This window comes from Podarcis raffonei, chromosome 4, assembly GCF_027172205.1.
Source record: "Podarcis raffonei isolate rPodRaf1 chromosome 4, rPodRaf1.pri, whole genome shotgun sequence".
Taxonomy (NCBI): domain Eukaryota; kingdom Metazoa; phylum Chordata; class Lepidosauria; order Squamata; family Lacertidae; genus Podarcis; species Podarcis raffonei.
Window position 1 is genome coordinate 80,505,583 of NC_070605.1, and position 22,780 is coordinate 80,528,362.

Sequence of the window (22,780 nt, forward strand, 5' to 3'; positions counted from 1 at the left end):
CTGTAGTGATTGTATTTAATTTGATAAGGCACAGCAAAAACTCTGGAGGAAGAAGTTTTCTCTTTGAAAACACCACAGCACACCAACAGAAATTACCAAACGGTAACACGTGCAATACTGTTACCTATCAATGATCTAATTATGCCTCGGAAGCAGAAAGGGGTCCTTCAAGGAGTGGCCCATCGTTGTTCGCCAGTGCATTAAGGGCAGTTTTATGTTTCGTACTCTTCTGCAAGGATGAGGAAAAACACTGAGACTATTGCTCAATATGGACATCTCGCAGTATTGGAGAGGAAAATAACAACTGCAGTGTTAGGATGGCTAACATATGCCAAATCATCAACACTGTTAATAAGAAATGAACAAACGAACAAGAAGCAGTTATTGTATTAGAGTTTACTAGCAGATGTATATTATTTCAGACCCTCCATGTCCTATTTACAGTGGAAATGGGGGGAAAGTGCATTTGAGATTATTGTTTGCAACAGCCTTAAAGTCCTACAACATTTGTCCCAGTTGCAAATGGACTGTCCCTTTCTACTTCTGGAGAAGTTAACTTCTTAAGTAGGAGGTAATCTTCTAATATGTCCATGTAAAGGCCAATATGAAGGTCACCCTATATGTATCATTTAACTACCACCATCACAGGATTTAAACTCTTATCACATTGTTTTATATTTACTGCTTGACATTTTAATTAAAGGAAAACGTTCTGAGGTTTTTAGCAGATTCATGTAAATGAGGAAAGGGCATAGCAATTCAGTGTTCTTCAAGTATGAAAGTTTGAAACTGGCATCAAGTTTACACTAAGAGTCTTAATGTTAAAGAGGAGGAAAGAAGAATTAAGCAGAAAAGTTAACACATAAAAACAAATCTTTAATTCAAAATAAGGATAATTATGTATAGTAGGCATACGCTGAAATGAAAGAATGCATGCCTTATCACCAGCTAAATATTCAAATTAGATGAATATTGTGACTGGGGTCAAGACTCTTGAAACAGAAAACAGAAACAAGATTTGGCTTGTAGTTTACCAAAAGAGACAGATTCCTCCAAAGCTTTTGCAGATTCATTGATTATAATATCCCAAAGCAGTTTGCACAAATACCAATATTAAACATTCTGAAAACACCAACAGCAAAAGAAGACTTTAAAAAGTCAGGGGTTGTTTTTTTAAAAAAACACACCCTGCAGAGTCATGAAACAGTGATCTTGCTCACCACATAGAGGTGATAGAGGAATATAAAGCGAGAAACACAATGAATTGGGAGTTTGTTAAAATGGAAAGAGAAAAGCTGAAGAATACAGTTAAATTTCTAAGTTCAAACCAGGTCATGTACAAACTACCCTGGTTTCTGATCTGGGTTTGCAGGAAAAGCACAAACCATAGTTTGCAGGTGTGAATGAAGTCCCAAACTTTGGTTTGCCTCAGACCAGGAAATAAAACAGCAAAATGACATGTGTAACGATGGTGTGCACAAGCCTCAAGATCTAACCAGACTTGTGTACATCTGAACTACCCAATTGCTCAGGAGCTCCCATCACACTTGTGTCTGACAAACAGTCCACTGAGGTGATTGCAACTCACAATGCAAGCACAATGTGCATTGATCTATCAAGAACCATCATTACTTAAAATGGACAGTTCTTGCAATGCATATTATGCTATTCACATACAAGGAATGACCAGTTAAGTGCACATAACTATTTATGGTATACAGATACTTTTAGAAAAGCGAAGAGAGGGAATGTCGACAGAACATGTTGTAAGTACCAAGAGGTTTAACGTACAGTTTGGATATGAAGTATGACTAACGTCATATGAACTGTGGACACACTTTCTAAAGTCCTCTGAACGAAATGGCCAAGCATGCAGAAAGGGAGGGGGGAAATCACCTTTTGCTCCATTAGAAACTTAGACTGCTTGAAGTCTGAGAAAGCATAAAGATGGTGGACTGCTCAACAGAAAGGCACTGATGTTTAGTCTGATTTCCCCCAGAAGGTTGAAGAAAGTACCCGTGTACATCATTTACAGTTTAAAGCAAGGTAGCAGTTATTTAGGAAAAGGAGGTTGGAAGACAGGAGCATATTGGAAGAGGGAAGAGAAGAAACACAAGGAATAAATCTGATTAAATGCTAAAGGCTTTCTAGTGCATATTACAAATACAAGCAACAAGTTGCCTAGGAAGGAAATACTAGACAGTTCTTATTCCACCCATTAGAGTTGTCACTTAAAACTTGCAATACCAGACTGCTTAAAATCACAGCACATAGTTCCCTTACTATGCCCTTTTCTAGATGTCTTGCTCAAGTAGACAGACATCCAGTGTGTTAATACTTTTTACCAGCTTCTGTTAGGTGACTACCATAACTCTAAGGGCAACTGTCAAAATGCTAAGGGATTGTTCAGCTTCCTAATCGTACTGAATTATTTCCATACTATTCCTGTATTTTTTTTACAGGCTACAGTACGCTAATTTGGTTCTTCGCTTTGAACTTCAAGCTATTCCCATGGTCCAGTTATGATTACTAAAAATTAGGTCATTCAGATTATTACATAAGAGTCAGTACGATGTGGATTATACAGGCGAGCATAATACTTCTTTTACATAATATCTAAATATTGATGATCTCTCTAAAATCATCAGCTGGGGATTAACAAGAAGGCAACTCACTCAAGGCATTCAATACTGGGTGGGGATGATTTTGGCAGGGCAAATTTGGTGAACGTGTTAAAGTAACACATAGACTGATCCAGTGGCTTCTGCTGAACAACCATGGTTCAACTTGCAACTATATCTGGAATTACATTTTTGCTTAAATTCCAGTGTCAGGTTTTTGCCTTGCAAGTCAGGCTGCTTTGGAGAAATGCAATGATATTCAGGAGGGGAAGGGGCAAGGCCAGAGTGGTGCAAATACACCAGTGGGAGTGGCAGATTTACACCACCAGTGCGTTCGTATTGTGTTGGTAAGTAGCAGTGACACAGATGATTGAAGTCCAAGCGAGTGGCTGTAGTCCACCATGTTGTCTGCTACTACTGAATAGCATGGAAACATTTATCCCAAATTTTGATATCAGAATACCTTCCCTTGCCCCCCAAACCCTCTCCAAATACTGGTATTTTAATCTGGCTAAGAACTCTGATCTTAGGGTCGCCATATTTCAAAAAGTAAAATTTCTGACACCCACAAAGTTGTTGAGCTAGTGATTTTTAGCTTTCAGAGCTGTTTCTTTTTCCATAAAGGACATGTCAGGAATTTTCCTGACGTATGGCAAGCCTACTAATCTTAAACATCCTGGCTTGCAATTTATTTACTATGTATAACCACCGGCTAACTGATGGCAGTGTTTGTTTCAGTGCTGCAAAAGCTTTGTATCTTCAATTCTTTGCGAACAATTAATTGGCCTAGTCCTTCTCTCTTTACACACAGAAGAGGAATTAAATTGCATCTTTCAACCCAGCAGTCAGGTATGTCTGCCTTGCCTCCAACACCACTAGAGATCCATGCAAATTGAATAGGCTATACACAGGCAAATCCAATGTATATAAATGCAAATTGTGCAATTGATTTCCTCTTCAAAAGCCCAGGAATTATCTGCTTGATTTAGGACCACACAAGTTGGATTTTACATGCGTACATCCTACTCAAAGGCTACAGTTTATTCAGGAAAGGGGTATCTAAATTCTGCTAGAACAGGAGCACTTGGTGAGTGATCTTATTTTCTCCCACAGCACATTAGGAAGTGGTAAATGAGAATAGTGCCCAAACCAGGTAGACTTTCATTTTCAAATTATCAACACAAGAAGAGAAGCCACAGGTGTATGAAACTAATTTGACGCTTCATCATGTATCTACACAGATATTTGAAATTCAAGAATATTTTTAGCTATTCATCAAACAGAGGGAATTAAAGAAACAACAGATTAATGAAGGAGATGAAATATTGCTAACAGAAATATGATGCAGTTTTCATTAAACAATGTCTTTAATAAGAAAAGCATCTGTTGAAATTTCAGGACAATCTTTCTAGAAACTAGGCTTCAGAAACAAGCAGCTTCAGTGTTCTAGTTAAACATGCAACACACGTTATCCTTCAAAGTTCACTATAATTTCTAAATTGACAACGTACTAAATTGTACTGATGGTTCCAGTTATTATCTTTAATGAATGATTTTTTTATTTATTTTGACTAAAAACACTTTGCATACCTGAATTTGCTTCCTCTCATTTTTTAATCATGTTTGTTATATTCTAAGCTAGTATTCTAGATTGAAAGCTTCTTCAAATACAATGGGCAATAAAGTGATACATAAATGTAGGATATAAAACTTAGCGGAGTTGTTTGGAAGGGGGAAGCTGAAGCTATCAATGCTAATTTGCATAGGTTACCATTATAAGTTAACCAAGTTTAAAACAGGCTGCTGAACAGTTTCATGTTGTTTTGTGCCACTGAAAGTAACAGTAAGGGGACTTTTTTTGGGGAGGGAGGTTATTAAAAAAATAACAGATATCAGTCCTGCATCTGTTTGAACTTGCACTTTTCCCAGATACTTAAATTATTGTACTTTCTTATCCACCTATCCAAGGAGGGTTACAACAATATGAAAATACAATAAAATCAGTTAAGCAATTTACAATCAGAAAATTAGGGTGCACCTCTATGTGTTTGTGGGGGGTGGGAATAGCACAGCTTAGAGGCTGCTACAGGGAAAAGACCTCTCTCACTGTCATGTGGCCCGCACCTCTGCTAATCTGAATAGGGCATCTGTAGAGAAGGAGATTGTCTTTCAGACATTTGAAAGCTAAGACATTTAGGGCTTTTAAACACTAATGTGAGCACCCTAAATTCGGACTAGAAACAAACCAGTGCAGCTGTTTTAGAACGGAGGTTATGTGAGTTTTAAATGTCTGTATTAACTCGTATCTTGGGGCTGTTTCATATCTGGAAGCATGCTGCAGGGTGATAGCGAAATGGGTTTTTTTTGGGGGGGCAGGATATAAACTGAGTAAAATAAATAAATACAAATTTATTGGAAAGCAAACCTCACACACCACCCTTGGCCACCTCACAACCATCAGGTATGCTCACACCAGAACTCACTGAAATTATAAATAATTCTGAAAACGCGAGAGAAAAATGGAAGCCATTTTGGTGGTGAGGAAAAGAGACTTAGAGGGCAGGTTTTCAGCGGGGCACTAGTACTAACCTTAAGCGTGCAAATCCAGCCACACTTGTTTGGAAAAATAAGTCCCTTTTGACCTCGGTGGAACTGAGCAGACTTCTCTGAGACTGGGCTATACATCTAAGATTAGACTTCCATCATCAATTATCAAGACTATGGGATGTTTACCTGGATTCTTTCTGTTGCTGTAGGCCATAATTGCCTGCATAATATTTTCTTCAGAACATCTGGAAGAAGGCTCACCGTTATGAGCATAATAATACCCAGCCATGCAGGACCGCTAGACAACATTTGCATGAACACATAGTACATCCTCTGGTAATTGAGAAAAGGCCTAATTGGGCAGAAGAAAAACAGAACACAACCATGGTGGATAAATGAAGTCGAACTCAAAATAGAGATGTTTCAGCATATAATAATAATGATGATGATGATGATGATGATGATGATGATGATCTTTATTTATTTATACACCACTCATCTGGTTGGGTTTCCCCAGCCACTCTGGGCAGCACCCAACAGAATATTTAAAACACGATAAAACATAAAACATTAAAAACTTCCCTAAACAGGGCTGCCTTCAGATGTCTTCTAAAAGTCAGAGAGTTGTTTATTTCCTTGACATCTGATGGGAGGGCGTTCCACAGGGCAGGCGCCACCACCGAGAAGGCCCTCTGCCTGGTTCCATGTAACCTCACTTGTCGCAGTAAAGAGGACCGCCAGAAGGGCCTTGGAGCTGGACCTCAAGGTCCGGGCAGAACGATGGGGGTGGAGACGCTCCTTCAGGTATACTGAGCCGAAGCCATTTAGGGCTTTAAAGGTCAGCACCAACACTTTGACTTGTGCTCAGAAATGTACTGGGAGCCAATGTAGATCTTTCAGGACCAGTGTTATATGGTCTCGGTGGCCATTCTTATTCTTATTCTTACCTCACTGTGAAATTGTGGCTAGGTTCAAGGTATTAGTGTTTCATAAAATTTCTCTTTGCATCAAGAACATTAGAAGAGCCTGCTGGGTCAAGCCTAGCTAGTCCAGCCTGCTGTTCTACAGGTCACCCAAAAGCAGAACCTAAGTGCAACAGCACTTTGCCCCCTTGTGACTCTCAGCAACTGGAATTAAGAAGCATATTGTCTCAGACAGCAGAGGCAGATTAGAGGCATCGTGGCTAGGGCTACGCTGCCTGAAGTGTGGGTTATTAATATTTTAACATAAATAAATAGTCTGCCATCCCTTGTATGCGATTCCAGAAGTGGCATTTTCAATTATGCTTCACAGGTGTTTCTTACCAGATGATCCCTCCCCAGAGAAGGGAAAAGACAATGTAGAAAAGCAGTGATCCCCAGATCACAAAGTGATTGATCCAAGTCCAGTAGTGTGTATCCAGTGCAAGCTGTAAAAATGTATATATATATATTTAGATCATCACCTGAGGATAGATGGCAATATGAATATGTGAGTATTCAGTTTCACACATACATTTAACATGTTGGACTCGACATGACATGTACCTCCTATAACCTTTAAACTTACAAAACAAATGTGATGGGCAACCACTGAAAATTAACTCTTAAACAAGTCAACAAAGGTGACAATCTCCTTTATATGCTAGGAACAGACTTCCTTTCACGGTGTTCTACGTAAGGCTCTACAGAGTTTCAGACAGAGACATTCTTAGCCCTACCTGGCTATTCCAGAGACTGAATCAGGGATTTTATGCAAGCAAAGCAGATGTTCTACCACTGAACCATGGCTCTTCTTTAATTCAATTCTCAGGTGTCACTTACGTAAAACAATTTTGGGACCATAATCCATCCATTGAGATAACTATTGATCAGTTTTTTCCTAAGCAAAATTAAGCCAGAATTAAGTTTTCATGGAAACTACACAATAATGCTTTGGCCAGATAGTTCTACTCTTTACAGTGGTACCTCGGGTTAAGTACTTAATTTGTTCCGGAGGTCTGTTCTTAACCTGAAACTGTTCTTAACCTGAAGCACCACTTTAGCTAATGGGGCCTCCTGCTGCCGCCGCGCCGCCGGAGCCCGATTTCTGTTCTTATCCTGAAGCAAAGTTCTTAACCTGGGTTTCTGGGTTATTATTATTTCTGGGTTAGCGGAGTGTGTAACCTGAAGCGTATGTAACCTGAAGCGTGTGTAACCCGAGGCACCACTGTAATTATATATGCGTAGAAGCTGGTAAGAACAGATGCTAAGAGGTGTTTTTGTTTTCACATGTAGTTCATATGAATGAAAAGCAGGCCATAGGCTGAACCTTGCCTCAAATCAAGCCCTGGTAGAAATACACATTGACTGTTTCTTGTGTAATAAGTAACAAGTCCCAAGGGGCAGTATTGCTGGTTCTTTATTCAACAGTAACTAAAAGTGCACCACAAGCTATTCAAGCAGATGGGTTAAGGCAGGTGGCTGCTTTTATCGAGATTCTCTGTGAAGAGAAGATATATCTGAGAAACAGGGACAGGGGGAAATAAGAAGAGAATTGCTAGATCAGTCCAAATGTCTAATCCAAAATTCTGCTTTTTGCAGTGACCCAGCCAAACACATACAGAAAGCTCTCTCCTTCTGTTTAGGGCTTTGAAGTACAGGGGAGATACACAAAATCTGGTCCACACCTGTCAATAGGTGGGACACCACATTCTGCACTAGCTACTGTAAAGGTTCCAAACCATCCTTATACAAGGGAATAGGACAGAACAGACACATCTCCGGCCCATAAGTCCACCAAGTTCCTTAGTATCATTAATTGCATGGTGTCACACTCTGCCTGATAGAGAAGGCACAAAGTCTGGGAGGGCTCCCAGACCCAACTCAGTCACTGGAGATGCAGTGGATCTCAATGGCTAGGAAAGTTTTCTACCATCTTCAGCTGGAAGACAATGGCAGCTGTTCCTGGATCAGGGTGGCTTCACAAGTTTCCCATTGGTAACTTCAAGGTTGGATTTCTGCAATGCACACTGTGGGGCTACCTTTGAGGTTAATCTGGAGGCTGCAGCTAGTACAGAACATGGTGGCTAGATTGCTTGTGAGGGAAGACTACTCCCAATCTGCTACCAGGCAAAGATTAAAGTTTTGGTGCTAACATACCAGGCCCCATACAGCCCTGGACCAGATTACTTGAGAGACCACCTTATTGCTTATTTACTCACTATGTCAGTGCATTCAGCAGGAGAGGGGTTTTTTCCAAGTCTCTAAAATATCAGAAGCCTGCTCCACAGTACTGCAGTGAAGGGCTTTCTGTGTGGCGGCCCCTGTTCTATGGAACAGCATTTCTCTCACAGCATGACAAGCAACCACCACTTGTACTCTCTGAAAACAACTGAAAACATTTTTGTTTTCAGTTCACCCATATTTGTTTTTGTCCTGAATTGATTGCCAATATATTTCACTGGATATTTTCAAATTCCGCTATTATAAGAGAAGGAAGGGGAAAGAACCTTTTTCTATTCAGTTTTCCATATAATCCATAAGCTTATAAACCTCCGTCTTTTTTCTGAATTAATAATAATAATAATAATAATAATAATAATAATAATAATAATTTATACCCCACCCATCTGGTGGGGTTTCCCCAGCCACTCTGGGTGGCTTCCAACAAAATATTAAAATACAATCATCTGTTAGACATTAAAAGCTTCCCTAAACAGGGCTGCCTTCAGATGCCTTCTAAAATTCTGGTAGTTGTTTTTCTCTTTGACATCTGGTGGGAGGGCGTTCCACAGGGCAGGTGCCACTACCGAGAAGGCCCTCTGCCTGGTTCCCTGTAACTTGGCTTCTCGCAGTGAGGGAACCGCAAGAAGGCCCTCGGCACTGGACCTCAGTATCTGGGCAGAACGATGGGGGTGGAGACACTCCTTCAGGTATACTGGACCGAGGCCGTTTAGGAATGAGGAAGTCCCAAACTTTTTAGCTTTCCTCCATATTTGAACGTGCTTCAGGAAGTGGTGCCAATTTGGTTTCAACACACATGTAGGAGATCATACCTTCAAGGTAACAGTGAATACTAGCACAGTGAATACCAGTGTCCCAAAGGTCCAGTTTCCAAACATCTATAAGGAAAACATTCACAAGAAAAAGAAGTTTCAGGTTATACAGTCTAGTATAGCGAGTTTCGTTTAGTATTGTGTAATGCACGAAAAATGTGGAAGTGTACACATTTAAAACTTTCCTGGGAATTAACCCAATTATTCAAGGGGAGATTTTCAGGTAGCCAAAATGGCCTCATCTATGCACAAGACAGAGGGAATCATAGGCTTGCAGAAACTCTGAGGTTTGTAGACATAAAAAATGGGGAGGGGGTAGGAATCCTAACATTGGGTGGAGGGGATGATGGGTACTGAGTATACTTAGTGGATACAGAATGCTGATTGACTGCGGGGAGGGGGCAGAAAATGACATGGAAGGGGAATGCAGGGGGAAACCTGAAAAGGAACACTCCACACTGCAACCTGTTTGCCAGAGGTCCCATTTTTTTTCAAATAGCAAGAAACATAAGCATAGTGAATGTGCCACTAATATATTCTCCCTTGCACCTTCGTCACCTTCAGAATACTCTTACCATTTGCTCTCCACTAGATCTCTTGCTGAAAGCATCTTAAAAACTACAGACTTTTTTAAAAAATGAGATGAAGAGAACAATCATTCTGCCATAACAACAAAGGGGAGCAATGGACATTTTTATTGTATAGTCATGATGTGCTTGTCTCGTGAGGTTCTCTTTTGTTATCTGGGTTGTATGGATAAAATTCAATAAAAAATACTTTAAACAAATAAATAAAAAGTGGGGGAAAGTTTAGACTGCAGTCTTATACAACTGCAATTATACAAATTTCATACAATTTCATGGGCCGCCAATTCCAACACAACCTCTTTTGTTCAACCACAGAGTTGGATCCAGAAACCACAAATGGAATTACACTCATGTAAGAGCTCCCTCCGCGGGTGGCGCTGTGGGTAAAACCTCAGCGCCTAGGACTTGCCGATCGTCAGGTCGGCGGTTCGAATCCCCGCGGCGAGGTGCGTTCCCATTGCTCGGACCCAGCGCCTGCCAACCTAGCAGTTCGAAAGCACCCCCGGGCACAAGTAGATAAATAGGGACCGCTTACTAGCGGGAAGGTAAACGGCGTTTCCGTGTGCTGCGCTGGCTCGCCAGATGCAGCTTGTCATGCTGGCCACGTGACCCAGAAGTGTCTTCGGACAGCGCTGGCCCCTGGCCTCTTAAGCAAGATGGGCGCGCAACCCCAGAGTCGGACACGACTGGCCCGTACGGGCAGGGGTACCTTTACCTTTACCTTTAAGAGCTCCCTCTACTCTACCTGAGGGCCACGGGTCCCTCTAGGATGTAGTATGGGGGCCAAAGTGAGAAGGTAAAAATTGGGAGTAATTGAGCAAGCAGACTTTTCACATTTAATCTTCCAAAATCTTGCCTTTTCCAGAAAATTTCCATAGTACTATTAGCATCAAAAAGTGGAAAGAATTAGAAACTGAAATTAGAAACGGACAAGGGTGCAGGATGAAATCTCAGGAAATTTCTGTTTACTGAATAAGCCAAAGCATTCTGCTAAGCAAAAGGCAATGATTTAAGTTCAGTTACTTCTATTTTTCATGGTGTTATCAAAAGGTTGGTGGCTGATAATGACAAGAGTCAACATTTTAAAAGTGAATATAAGCCACAAAATCATGCCTTATTATTCAAAATCCTGTATTTATAACAAGCTAAGGCTCACAAAGCTGGTGTTTTGTGTAATGAATAAAAATAAAATTAGTCTAATTTCTATAATAGAGGAAACTAAATTTACATATAACACAGATCTCACAAGGTAAAAGTGTTATAATAAAAACAAACAAAAATGCAGTATTTATCATTGCGTAGGTATTTTAATGCTAGGGACAAGAAAAATGCTATTTTGTGGCTGTACATCCTTCTTGACTATAAAACTATGAGACATTCCGGTTTTGTAAAAAGCCATGAAAACAGGACTAACAAAATCAAACTCCATCACACAAGCTGATCTTCCCTTCCCCCTTCCCACTTTTACAGAGAACTACTATGGAAGTGAGAGCTGGACCATAAAGAAGGCTGATCGCCGAAGAATTGATGCTTTTGAATTATAGTGCTGGAGGAGACTCTTGAGAGTCCCATGGACTGCAAGAAGATCAAACCTATCCATTCTGAAGGAAATCAGCCCTGAGTACTCACTGGAAGGACAGATCCTGAAGCTGAGGCTCCAATACTTTGGCCACCTCACGAGAAGAGAAGACTCCCTGGAAAAGACCCTGATGTTGGGAAAGATTGAGGGTCCAAGGAGAAGGGGACGACAGAGGATGAGATGGTTGGATAGTGTTCTCAAAGCTACCAACATGAGTCTGACCAAACTGCAAGAGACAGTGGAAGACAGGAGTGCCTGGCGTGCTCTGGTCCATGGGGTCACGAAGAGTCGGACATGACTAATCGACTAAACAACAACAACTATCTTATCAAGATAACTTGATGCCTGCTATAGAACATTCTAGGACAACTAAGCCAGGGTGTACCCCTGATGCTAACTTCAAAAAATAACGCAAAAAAGTAGCAACTAGATTTGTAACACAGGGACAATCATACTGTCCAGCCTTAAAGGGTTGCTGTAACATATAGAAAGAGCTTTGAAAACTTGAGATTTGCTGATATACTGTGCCGTGTTTTCTTTTATTTACTTAAGTTAAATAAACAACAACACCCAGTAACAATAACAGTGCACTATTATCAGTAGGACCTACTTGTAATATCCTGAAGCGCATAGCCATAGCCAAACACAATTATATCCAAGGTATCTCCTGACTACCCTGTCCTCCTTCTGATTGAGAAAAGACCTGAGCACTTTAGCTGGATACATGGAAGACACACAGGTAAAGAGAAATGCCACCAGATTGTGCCATTCCACTTGTTAAACCCAGAATATCCAAGATAGTTGGAAGAACAGGAAATCAATAAGAACACATATTTGCTGGGGTAGAACCAAGGTAGGGAGAGTCCAGTCTTTTTATAGTCTGTAACAATACTCTTGATGGCTGAAAGTTCTACACATTTGGGATAAATTATTCCACAAACAGACATTCGCCAGCTAGTTGCCATTCACTCCATTTAGGAAAATGAATTATATGTAATTCATATTGATTGACATGAAAATTAACCGACTGCCAAGAAGTTGAAGCTTATTACTTCTTTCCATGACCTTCACTGTTGGGGGGGGGGGGGGAATCATATTATTAAGTGCTCATGGAAGAAGTAGAAAGATGATCCTGAATCTTGTAGACAAACTGTTCAGTTATTTAATTAACCATTGTAAATTGTTCCATCACATTATATGTATTATTATTTATAAGTTAGGGTTTCAAATTGTTGTCAGTTAATATAACAATATCCATTATAACTGTAAACAAAGATTAAAATTTGACTTTCTAGTTAACATATTTAGTTACTTGGAGAAACTTGAAAAAACAACCTAAAGATAACAATTCCTTTGCTATTTGCCTTTTATTGCTTTTACTATAATATTAGGAACCACAGCCACCTGAAACTATCAGTCGTCAGCTGAAAACTTATTTAGGCTTTGAAATGTAAGAATACTGATGGGTCTTGAATTTATTACTGACCCCACTCCTTTCATAGCCTAGATGTGCTACTATAAAAAAACATTCTGTATTCCTACGTTTCCTAAAGAGAAGCATATTAGCTGATAACCCTTTTATAATTATTTAAATAGGTAAGCATCCATAAAGAGTATGCAAACATCTTAAGTCTTGAACTGCTTTTTCCTGCATCACCACAAACAAACTAAGCTCCCCTGTGGTAGCCAATTATTTATAATCTAGCATGACCTGGCCTCACGAGAGCTTGTAGCATGAGGATGACTCTGCAGCTGTAACAATCTGTGCCCATGACAATTACAGCAAGAAAAAATATATGCAATGAAGAATATATTCTGCAATGACTATGTAGCAAACCAAGGTTATATCTTTGGCCTCCCTGCCTTTACATTCAGGTAAACAAGAACAGAGAGTTATTTCAGGTGCATATGGAAGTCAGCCCATCTCGCAAGGAAGCTAAGAAGAGATGGGGCAACCTGGAAAAAAGAAGGATAAGAGGAGACATTGCCGTCCCTACATGGAAATTCCAGGGACTGGACTTTCTTTGCAGTGTGTAGATACTCTATCACTGTGCTGTGGTCCGTTCCCAACCAATAGGAGCCTGTTTTCAAGCCTAATTGCAGTACAAGGAGCTGTGGTTTGCAGGGTGTGAGGCTGCAGCACATGGAGAGGCGATTCCCATCACCTAAAAGCTGCATGGGACATCGCATGGGCCAGAATTGGTCCACAGACTGCCAGTTCACCACCCCTGCACTAAATCATGTCTACCCTAATTTGTACAAGTTTGAATGAGCTGGACTAAGCCTCAGATATCTGCCTTCCCATCGCCTCTCCTCTTCTCTGATATTCTTCCTGCTACCTACCTCATTCCCGTGATGTATTTTCCGAAGCTGACTTCAGATAAACAGTACATTTGTTTGTTTATTTCTGAACACCAAACTTTTAAAAAAGCCCACCCAGAAATCGATTAATATAATTTGTGTAAAATTAAATAAACATAAAGAATTAGCTGCGCAGGAAGAGAAAGTAACTAGAAAAGCAGGTACACACTTATAAGAAGCAAGATATGTATATTATTAAAAACCTGTAGCCTAAAGTTCTTTACTTTTAAAATGCAAATTAAAAGCTGCTTTATTATGATTTCAGCACAGGAGGAAGGGAATAAACAGAAATTTTAAACTTTGGGTTTTAAACAGAAATATCTGATCTGTACTGAAGTTGGATAGGGAAAAAGGAAAACTCACATCATGACAAAACTACAGTAGTCTTACCATGTGGGTGTTGGCTGTCATTAGCTGAGGATAGGAAGAGAAGCAAGTAGCAAAAAAGGAAAAAAAGCAAGACACAAATAGACCACATAAATGTCAACATGCAAATAAAAAGCAGAAGGACCTTAAAATTATATCTAACGTCACTTAACAAGTACAAATAGAAATGCTTTGAATGGATGTATGTTGTTCTTTTCAAATTAACCATGGTGTTTATTACTATGATATCTGAATGCACATTTCTTAAAATGGAAGTTATGAATAAATCAAGCAATTCCAAAATATAAAATATGCATCAATGGCAAAATGAACCACATTAACAATATAATGGTTCATAAAAGAAACTTTTTTCTCCTTAATGGTACCATAACAACTTACTACAGCTTCTTGACATTCAGAATTAGATTTTCCTGTCAAACACCCCATAAGAACCACAAACCTTTCCTGTTTCTAAATAACCATTTTAATGGGAGCTAGGTTATGAAATACTGGATCATACTTAGTGAAAGGGGAAAAAGGCATAAGCAACACTTAAGATTATTGACACATCATTTCTTGATGTTAGTAGAGCAGCTTTAATCAAACTAGATACTCACCTGTCCATTGCTGGTCACAGTTGAGCTGTCAAACAGGAAATAGGCACCAAAGAAAAAAACCACAGCATCAAATACTCCCAAGAATGTCCAGTAAATGAATACACGCCAGCGAAGGTGAGCATTCTTGGCAACGTCCCTGAATAACGACAAAGTTATTAATTCTGACATGTTGAAATAGAGAAATGTGACATTGCACAATGCTTTCTTAAGTGACAGGAATGTTCTAGTGTTTAAAGGTGACCTGTCAATAATGCATCTCTCTGCATTCCTAAACGGATGTCCAATACTTAGGTGTACCATAAAGCTCTTCAATTATAATCCCAAGTCCTTTTAGACAGGAAGAATCAATATTGTCACGAATGTTGACCTCATTTTAAATAATAAAACGTAACACTAGAGGTCTCCAGAAGATTTGCTTTCGTTTCAAGAGGCTGGTCTTTGTAAACTGAAATAAGCTTCACGGTGTTGGCATTTTTAAAAAACACACTACTTTTACATTTAGCATTGAACCTGAGGAGACATGCATCAGTTACGTTAATGAGGTCATTTACTCATTAGTGATCTTGTTCGGTTCAACCCTGTGAGGAAAGTTAGGCTGAGATATAGTGACATAGGCCCTAGATAGCCTAGTAAGCCTTGTGGCTGAACAGTTTTTTGAACCCATGTGTTCCTGGTCCTAATCTGACACATTAACTACTAACTTACATTTTCACTTATATATATGCTGTATAATGGTATTGCTACAATTTTTGCATACATGCAAGTTGGCAACTTCCATAAAAAGTCCCTTTGTAGAAATGCTTTCCCACATTTAAAGCAGATTCACACAGTAACCCCTTAATGAGGAAATGTAGGAAGGCGTTGCTATTGCGACCGCTGAACAGATGCAGGTACCAAATCCTTGCTGCCTTTCTTGGTTGCCTGTGGAACACAACTTACTGCATCCAGTGGTAGTGGGGGCAGCAAATTTAAAAAATTGCTTCATGCACTTTGTCACAAAGAAACCAATGTGTGAATCTGCTCAAATGTACAGTGGTACCTCGGGTTAAGAACTTAATTCGTTCTGGAGATCCGTTCTTAACCTGAAACTGTTCTTAACCTGAGGTACCACTTTAGCTAATGGGGCCTCCCACTGCTGCTGCGTGATTTCTGTTCTCATCCTGAAGCAAAGTTCTTGACCCGAGGTACTATTTCTGGGTTAGCGGAGTCTGTAACCTGAAACTTCTGTAACCTGAAGTGTCTGTGACCCAAGGTACTACTGTATTAACGTTATTTTGGTGTTGGTACGTTTATTTTACTATTCGAGATAATTTTTCACTGAAAATACATGGTACGTTCCCCTTGTTTCTTAAAAGACCAAAGAAAATGTTCCTGATTACAAAACACCCCACTGCAAAAGCCCTGTTCAAGGTACAGTGGTACCTCGGGTTACATACGCTTCAGGTTACATACGCTTCAGGTTACAGACTCCGCTAACCCAGAAACATTACCTCGGGTTAAGAACTTTGTTTCAGGATGAGAACAGAAATCATGCAGTGGCGGCGCAGTGGCAGCAGGAGGCCCCATTAGCTAAAGTGGTACCTCAGGTTAAGAATAATTTTAAGAACGGACCTCCAGAATGAATTAAGTCCTTAACCTGAAGTACCACTGTATCTCTCACTGGTCCTCAGGAGTCCCCCCAGCCTCTCCCCCCCACCCCCGCTGCCCCACAGCTTCTTTTGCCTGACTGATAATGCAGTCTTTGGAATGCAAAAGGTTCCCCCCATCCCTGACCTACTTCAGCATCTCATTGTTTCCCCATGCCCTGAAGAGGGAAGTTGAGCAGAGTGGCACTAACTGGTCACCACTGTCTATTCAAAGAATGTTATGAACTCTAACCTGTACAGTGTAGGGTCTCTCTTGAGTGTATCTGAACTGACATGTTGCTCCATGAGACTATACAGCAGGATAGGAAGTGAAGTGAAGCTGATATTGTACAGGGTAAGATACGCAGTATCATATAAAGGCTGCAGATGGGGGGAAAAACAGATTATATTAACCGGCTATAATTTAATTTTACGGTACTGTAATAGCAAAGATTTAAAGTAGGGAAATAAGCAAGTAACCCTATTTAATGCCATGTCCACTGTCCTGTATGTATTTCCCAGCTATCCAAATTCACTGTGACTGCACACTCCTCTATTTCCTAAATTTTGGTGACCAGCTGTTTCTGGAATATTTACCGCTTACTTTGCCAAACCTTTATTAGGCATTACAAATATAGGCCATCATAAAACATCCATATGTAAAATTTTAAAATATATACAAATCAACAGCCATGTAAAAATATGTAATAATGGGATACAACTCCTATCATCCCTAGGTAGCAGGACCAGTGGCCAGGGATGATGGGAATTGCCGTCCAGAAATAGCTGGAGACCAGTGCTGGATTAAACCCCATGGAGGCCCCTTTGCAATTGAAATTGGGGGGAGGGGGCGCACAAATTATCTCCTAATACATTTTTCTTTGACCTTTCCTTTCAAGATCAAATCAATATTATTTTGATCCGCTGTTGCAGGGCCCCTAAAAGGCATTGGTCGCATAGGCCAGTGCCTACTCTGCCTATTTGGTGATCTGACACTGCTGAAGACCCAAGTTTGGGAAACCCTGATGTAGCACCTCAAGGAGAACAGCGTGTCCAGTGATAAAACATCAAATTAGCAAATTTTGTGAAAAGGACACTGGTCATATTGTCAGGGGCGGAGGAAGGGGGCGCGGTGGATGCGGGCCGGCCCGGGTGTCACCACTGAGGGGGATGACAAAATGCTGGGCGGCATTCACCGTGGGGCCTGCCACACACCCGGGCCACACGTCTCTTCTGGGAGAGATGCAGTGGCTTGGATGCACGCAGGCTCCGTGCTGCCCAAACGGTCCGCCCGCTCCCTCCCCCCCCAGCTGTAGGGCGGCTGAGTGGGAGGAGGCAGGCAGACTCTGGAGGCCCCGCAGTGTGCCCCGCCCCTGGGCACACCACCCCAGGTGCCCGGGCGTCTTCCTCCACCGCTGCACATTGTTATAGTCCAGAAGGACACAATCCAACCAACAGTAAGTGTTCTTAGTTTCACACTGATTTCCCAGTGGGAAAGTTTAAGAACCTGCTTCCCTCTTCCACTGAATCCCACAGGATGTAAAAGTGCTGGATGAAGTCAGCTCTTGAGGGCAAATTCACAGGTTCAACAAACACGTCTTGCTACTTGATAACCTCAAAACATGAAATTGTTGTAAGTCAAACATCACACGATGAGTCATTATTGGTCACTGTCTCTCATCTCAGGTAAATAAAAGAGCACAAGAGACAGCGGTCAGCTGGTTGAAATAAGACCTGTCCTCTCAGGTGCTCTTTAAGCTAACACTGCTTATAACCTTACTCACAAGGGCAATGAATTTTAAAGATTTTAGGGTCATGTCACTTACTCACAGCTGTGTGTGTGTTTTTATGCTGAATTGTAAGCTAACTGCAACTGTGGGTTCTACTTAAAATCTGCATGCTTCAGGGAGCATATCGCATTATCTGTGCTTCCGATAAACCAGAAAATGCTATACTTTTTCATTCAACACCATGCAAAGCAAGATAAATTGATCAAGATACATTTAAAATTCTACTGGACCAATAAAGAACATGTTTCAAAATATTAACTTGGTTTAATGATAAAGGGGGGAAAGTTTTCTGAGATACCTGCTGTGAAAACCCACAGAAGAACTGGTATAAAAACTGAGGAAAAATGAAACAGACATTCTGGAAGACAAAAGCAAGATATGTTGCATGACATTATCATAGTATAAAAATGAACTGGCAGCTACACAAATTTAAACACATATCTAAGTTCAACTGAACACAGAATTTAGCTTTTGAAAAAAACAAAACTTGATAAAAGGGCACCTCCTTCAGTACTACATTGATTATGGCAGTGTAGAAAAGCTGTTTTTTAAAAGTGGTAAGCAATTAAAATATGTTGATGCTTTGATTTTTGTTTGTGCATTCTTGCCCACACTCTGGAAATGGAGATAAGAGCAAAAAGGGTTCTAGGGAAATAAATACATGTCTAATGGTAACGTCTGGGGAACATAAAGTCTGCAAAAGGAAGGCGAGGAGGATTTGGACAACAGTCACAGAAATGGCTGTTGGTGATACGGAAGCAAGCACAAAAAAGAAGGCAAAAAATGCAGTCCTCAGGAAGAGGAGGCAGAAGCAGTACTGGATGGTTGAAGAAATGAACTGCAGTCACCGAGAGCTCATCCAGACTTCCCCTTGCCCTGCCATATCTTTACCGCTGAATCACAGCAAATTTATCAATCAGGTTTCTCCAGAAATACGTTTGCTCTGATTTGTCCCTATAAAGAGCAGGTTTTCCAGAGGAAAGTGGCAGGGCAAAGGGAAAACTGCTCAGAACCATGCTTTCTAGACTGAGCCCTGAGATTACTTCAGGTCCAAGTAGTGACGCTGCAATGGCATGAATTCCTGAAATGCTGTGTAGCTGTCTCTCTACACTTGTACATATTCATGATACAATGGAGGAAACATGGAGACACCGATACACAAATAAACTGGCTCGGAACCAGGAACTACTCCCCGCTCTTTCTTTTCCTGCGTAGTAGAGTAAACGCTTCGGACTAAGAGATTTCAATAGTTTATAAGTTTTATTGCTACATTTGAGCTTACTCATCAGATTATTTACAGACGAAAGTTGCACTAAGCCTTGATGTTATGAGAGCAGTGCATTGCTGCAGAGTTTCGGCTAGTTCAAATGGTTATTCAACGCTATGCTAGAAGCGGAACGTAAACATGTTCCCATGGCAGAAATAAATCCTTCACATTGGTACACATTTATATGTCTTTGTAATACTCATTATGCCCTATGGGGTGTTGATGCTAGATGTCCTTGGTGAATTTGGCTATCTTATTTTACCAGTGAATTGGTGCATTGATTAGTATGTCAAAGCAACAAAAAGGTGAAATAAACAGGATTTGGCTTACTGTAGTGCTGAGATGAGCTACTCCCCGAAGGAAACAAAATACATATGCCTAATGTGCTGATCTGTTGTTATAAAACACCTGAGGTTGGCATTTTAGATTTACAACACAAGAGACTCTGTTGTTGTAAGCATGCACTGGCGAAAGTTATCACTAATATGATCCAGCTATCAGTGTAAACATAAAAACAAATCCATCATTCTTCCATTCAGCTTGGTCAACTGAAATTAGAAGCTGATTCACATTTGCAGCCATCAAACCACTTGCTCTTTTACTTACTACATTACTGGACATTCTGGAAGCAAGTGGTTTTAGAAAACAGGTTTTCCCCATATCTAGGAGGCAGAGTAGGAGGAATCTAAAGTTAAACTGGAAGAATGGAGGTCTGGAAGGATGATGGTCACACGGTGGAATCCAAGACAAGAAGCTTCAAAATAATCTGCCTCCGTCTAAACTGTTAACAACCATAATACAAAAGCCCCAATATACCTTATAAAAGAAGTATTGCACAAGTTCAGATATCCTGACATAATAAAAATGCCCATGAACAAGCAACATTTTTTTCAAATGTTTAAATTTGGGTATTGCATAGTCGCTATTTCTTGCAGCTTGGCGGCCTTCTTTTCCAATAAGGCCTGGAAGAAAAACAAAATGGCAGAAAGTGAAACGATGCAGTGAAACTGAACTGGTGATACTTATCATTAGATTTCGTTTGAACTGGGAAACTATGGTTAGCAGGCTCAGAGCAAGCCAGTATCTTCTCTCTCCATCATCATAAACTGAGGAAAAATCATTTGCTCCTAATGCTTAGGATGTTTCTGCTGCTCACAAAGTATCTTCCACCCAACAGTGAAATGGGGACTTAGCTACTGATGGGAAAAATACTGTATTTTTCGCTCTATAAGACGCACCAGACCACAAGACGCACCTAGTTTTTGGAGAAGGAAAACAAGAAAAAAAATATTCTGAATCTCAGAAGCCAGAACAGCAAGAGGGATCGCTGTGCAGTGAAAGCAGCAATCCCTCTTGCTGTTCTGGCTCCTGGGATAGCTGTGCAGTCTGCATTCGCTCCATAAGACGCACACACATTTCCCCTTACTTTTTAGGAGGGAAAAGGTGAGTCTTTTGGGCAAAAAATACGGTATATACTCCTCCACAATAGATTGAAGGAAACAATGGCAATGATACAAAGTACTAGGACCATAATAACCAGTGACTCAATATTACATTATGATGACAATAACTTTAAACTTGACCATAACAATCCACTTACCAATGCCAACGTGTGCTTCTAAGATCATACTGACATCATTTGCTCCATCACCAATTGCTAACGTGATTGGATGCTCCTTTGACCATTTAATTAATTTTACAATCTGGAAGGGGGAAAAGGTGCAAATGTTACATACATGTTTTTAAACTGCACCATTATGCTCAATGTTCCACTTGCTAGATATTTTGGCGGTGGTAGAAACTGAACCAAGTAAGAAGAAAGGACATTCACTTCACGGAATCTTCTATTTCCCAGGCAGTAGTGAAACAGACAGGCCGGCTTTTGGGCCTGTTCACATATTACTTTCTAAGGAAACTCAGAATTCCCCTTCCTTGACCATGGAGAGAAAATAACAACCAAAGATATAACTGTATGATGTTTATTTGAACAGATAATCTCCACAGCTACTTGGCAGAAAATCTCTATTCTTTCTGATAAAAAATTAGGCAGTCAGGGAAATACAGTGGTGCCTCGCAAGACGAACGCCTTGCAAAACGAAAAACTCGCAAGACGAAAGAGTTTTCCATTTTTGAGTCGTTCCGCTAGACGAATTTCCCTATGGGCTTGCTTCGCAAGAAGAAAGCCCATAGGGAAATCTCTGCCGGCCTTCAGAAGAGGTCCTGGACCTCTTCTGAAGGCCGGCGGGGGGGGGGCAAAAGTCTTTGCTCCCCCCGCCTGCCTTCCCGGGATAGCGGAGAAGCGCTAGGCGTTTCTCCGCTATCCCGAAGGCTTTTGAAGGCAGGCGGGGGTGGAGCAAAGACTTTGGCCCACCGCCGGCCATCAGAAGAGGTCCTGGACCTCTTCTGAAGGCCGGCGGGGGCAAAAGTCTTTGCTCCCCCCGCCTGCCTTCCCGGGACAGCGGAGACTTCTCCGCTGTCCTGGGGCGATCTGAAAATGCTGGCGGGCGGCAGCGAAAGCTTCGCTGCCGCCCGCCAGCATTTTAAAAGCCCCCAGGACAGCGGAGACTTCTCCGCTGTCCCGGGCGATCTGAAAATGCTGGCGGGCGGCAGAGAAGGCTTCGCTGCCGCCCGCCAGCATTTTAAAAGCCTGCGGGACAGTGGAGACTTCTCCGCTGTCCTGGGGGCTTTTAAAATGCTGGCAGTCGGGAGGAAAGCCCTCCTTTCCCCGGAGCTTGCGGGGTGGGAGGTGGGGAGAAGGGCTTTTCTTCCCACCGCCAGCCTTCTGAATAGCCTTCTGAAGGCTGGCGGTGCGAAGAAAAGCCCTTGTCCCCCCCCCCAGCCTTCAGAAGAGGTCGGGGGACAGACTGAAGGCGGTTTCCATAGGAACGCATTGATTGATTTTCAATGCATTCTTATGGGAAACCGTGCTTCGCAAGTCGAAAAACTCGCAAGAAGAAAAAACTTGCGGAACGAATTAATTTCGTCTTGCGAGGCACCACTGTATTTCATTTGGCAACATAACCCAGTTCACTTAATACTTCTTTTCCACAGCAAGAGGAAGAGGCAGATTTCGCTTTTCTACAGGAAAGTAACGGCTGAACAGGCCCCAAGATGGGCCTAGTTGTTTTCTTTCTGTCATCCTTATATCTTTATCCAGTGTTATTCCAATTATCTTCTGATAAAAGCCTAATCAAAAGAATTTCCAACACACACCTATTCTTATTTCCTAAACACAAAAACACAAGGAAATAGAAATAACAGCTTTCCATGTGAGGTTAATGTGTAGCCTCACAATGTAGCATCAGCTGAAAATACAGCACTTTTCCTTAGTTAAATGAGCTCTTTTCCAAGTAGCATGTCAATCCCTGAAAACTGCTTGAAACATACATAAATCAGTGGCACAGC

General features: G+C 41.1%; 1 protein-coding gene across 6 annotated transcripts in view; it reads right to left on the reverse strand.

Moving 5' to 3' along the window:
• The window catches only part of ATP11A (ATPase phospholipid transporting 11A), a 110,059-nt gene that overhangs the window by 5,700 nt on the left and 81,579 nt on the right, over positions 1 to 22,780 (reverse strand). The window contains exons 21-30 of one of the 6 annotated variants that reach the window (XM_053384401.1): positions 20,976 to 21,078; positions 20,192 to 20,337; positions 18,407 to 18,466; positions 16,572 to 16,699; positions 14,694 to 14,829; positions 14,101 to 14,124; positions 9,184 to 9,249; positions 6,473 to 6,576; positions 5,355 to 5,520; positions 125 to 229 (exon numbers count right to left, since the gene is read on the reverse strand). In XM_053384401.1, coding sequence (XP_053240376.1) covers positions 140 to 229; positions 5,355 to 5,520; positions 6,473 to 6,576; positions 9,184 to 9,249; positions 14,101 to 14,124; positions 14,694 to 14,829; positions 16,572 to 16,699; positions 18,407 to 18,466; positions 20,192 to 20,337; positions 20,976 to 21,078 — 1,023 coding nt within the window. In that variant the 3' untranslated portion in view covers positions 125 to 139. Of the gene's footprint in view, positions 1 to 124; positions 230 to 1,896; positions 1,986 to 5,354; positions 5,521 to 6,472; positions 6,577 to 9,183; positions 9,250 to 14,100; positions 14,125 to 14,693; positions 14,830 to 16,571; positions 16,700 to 18,406; positions 18,467 to 20,191; positions 20,338 to 20,975; positions 21,079 to 22,780 lie in introns of those variants that run through there. The other 5 variants (XM_053384402.1, XM_053384399.1, XM_053384403.1 and 2 more) reach the window with 5 other exon arrangements.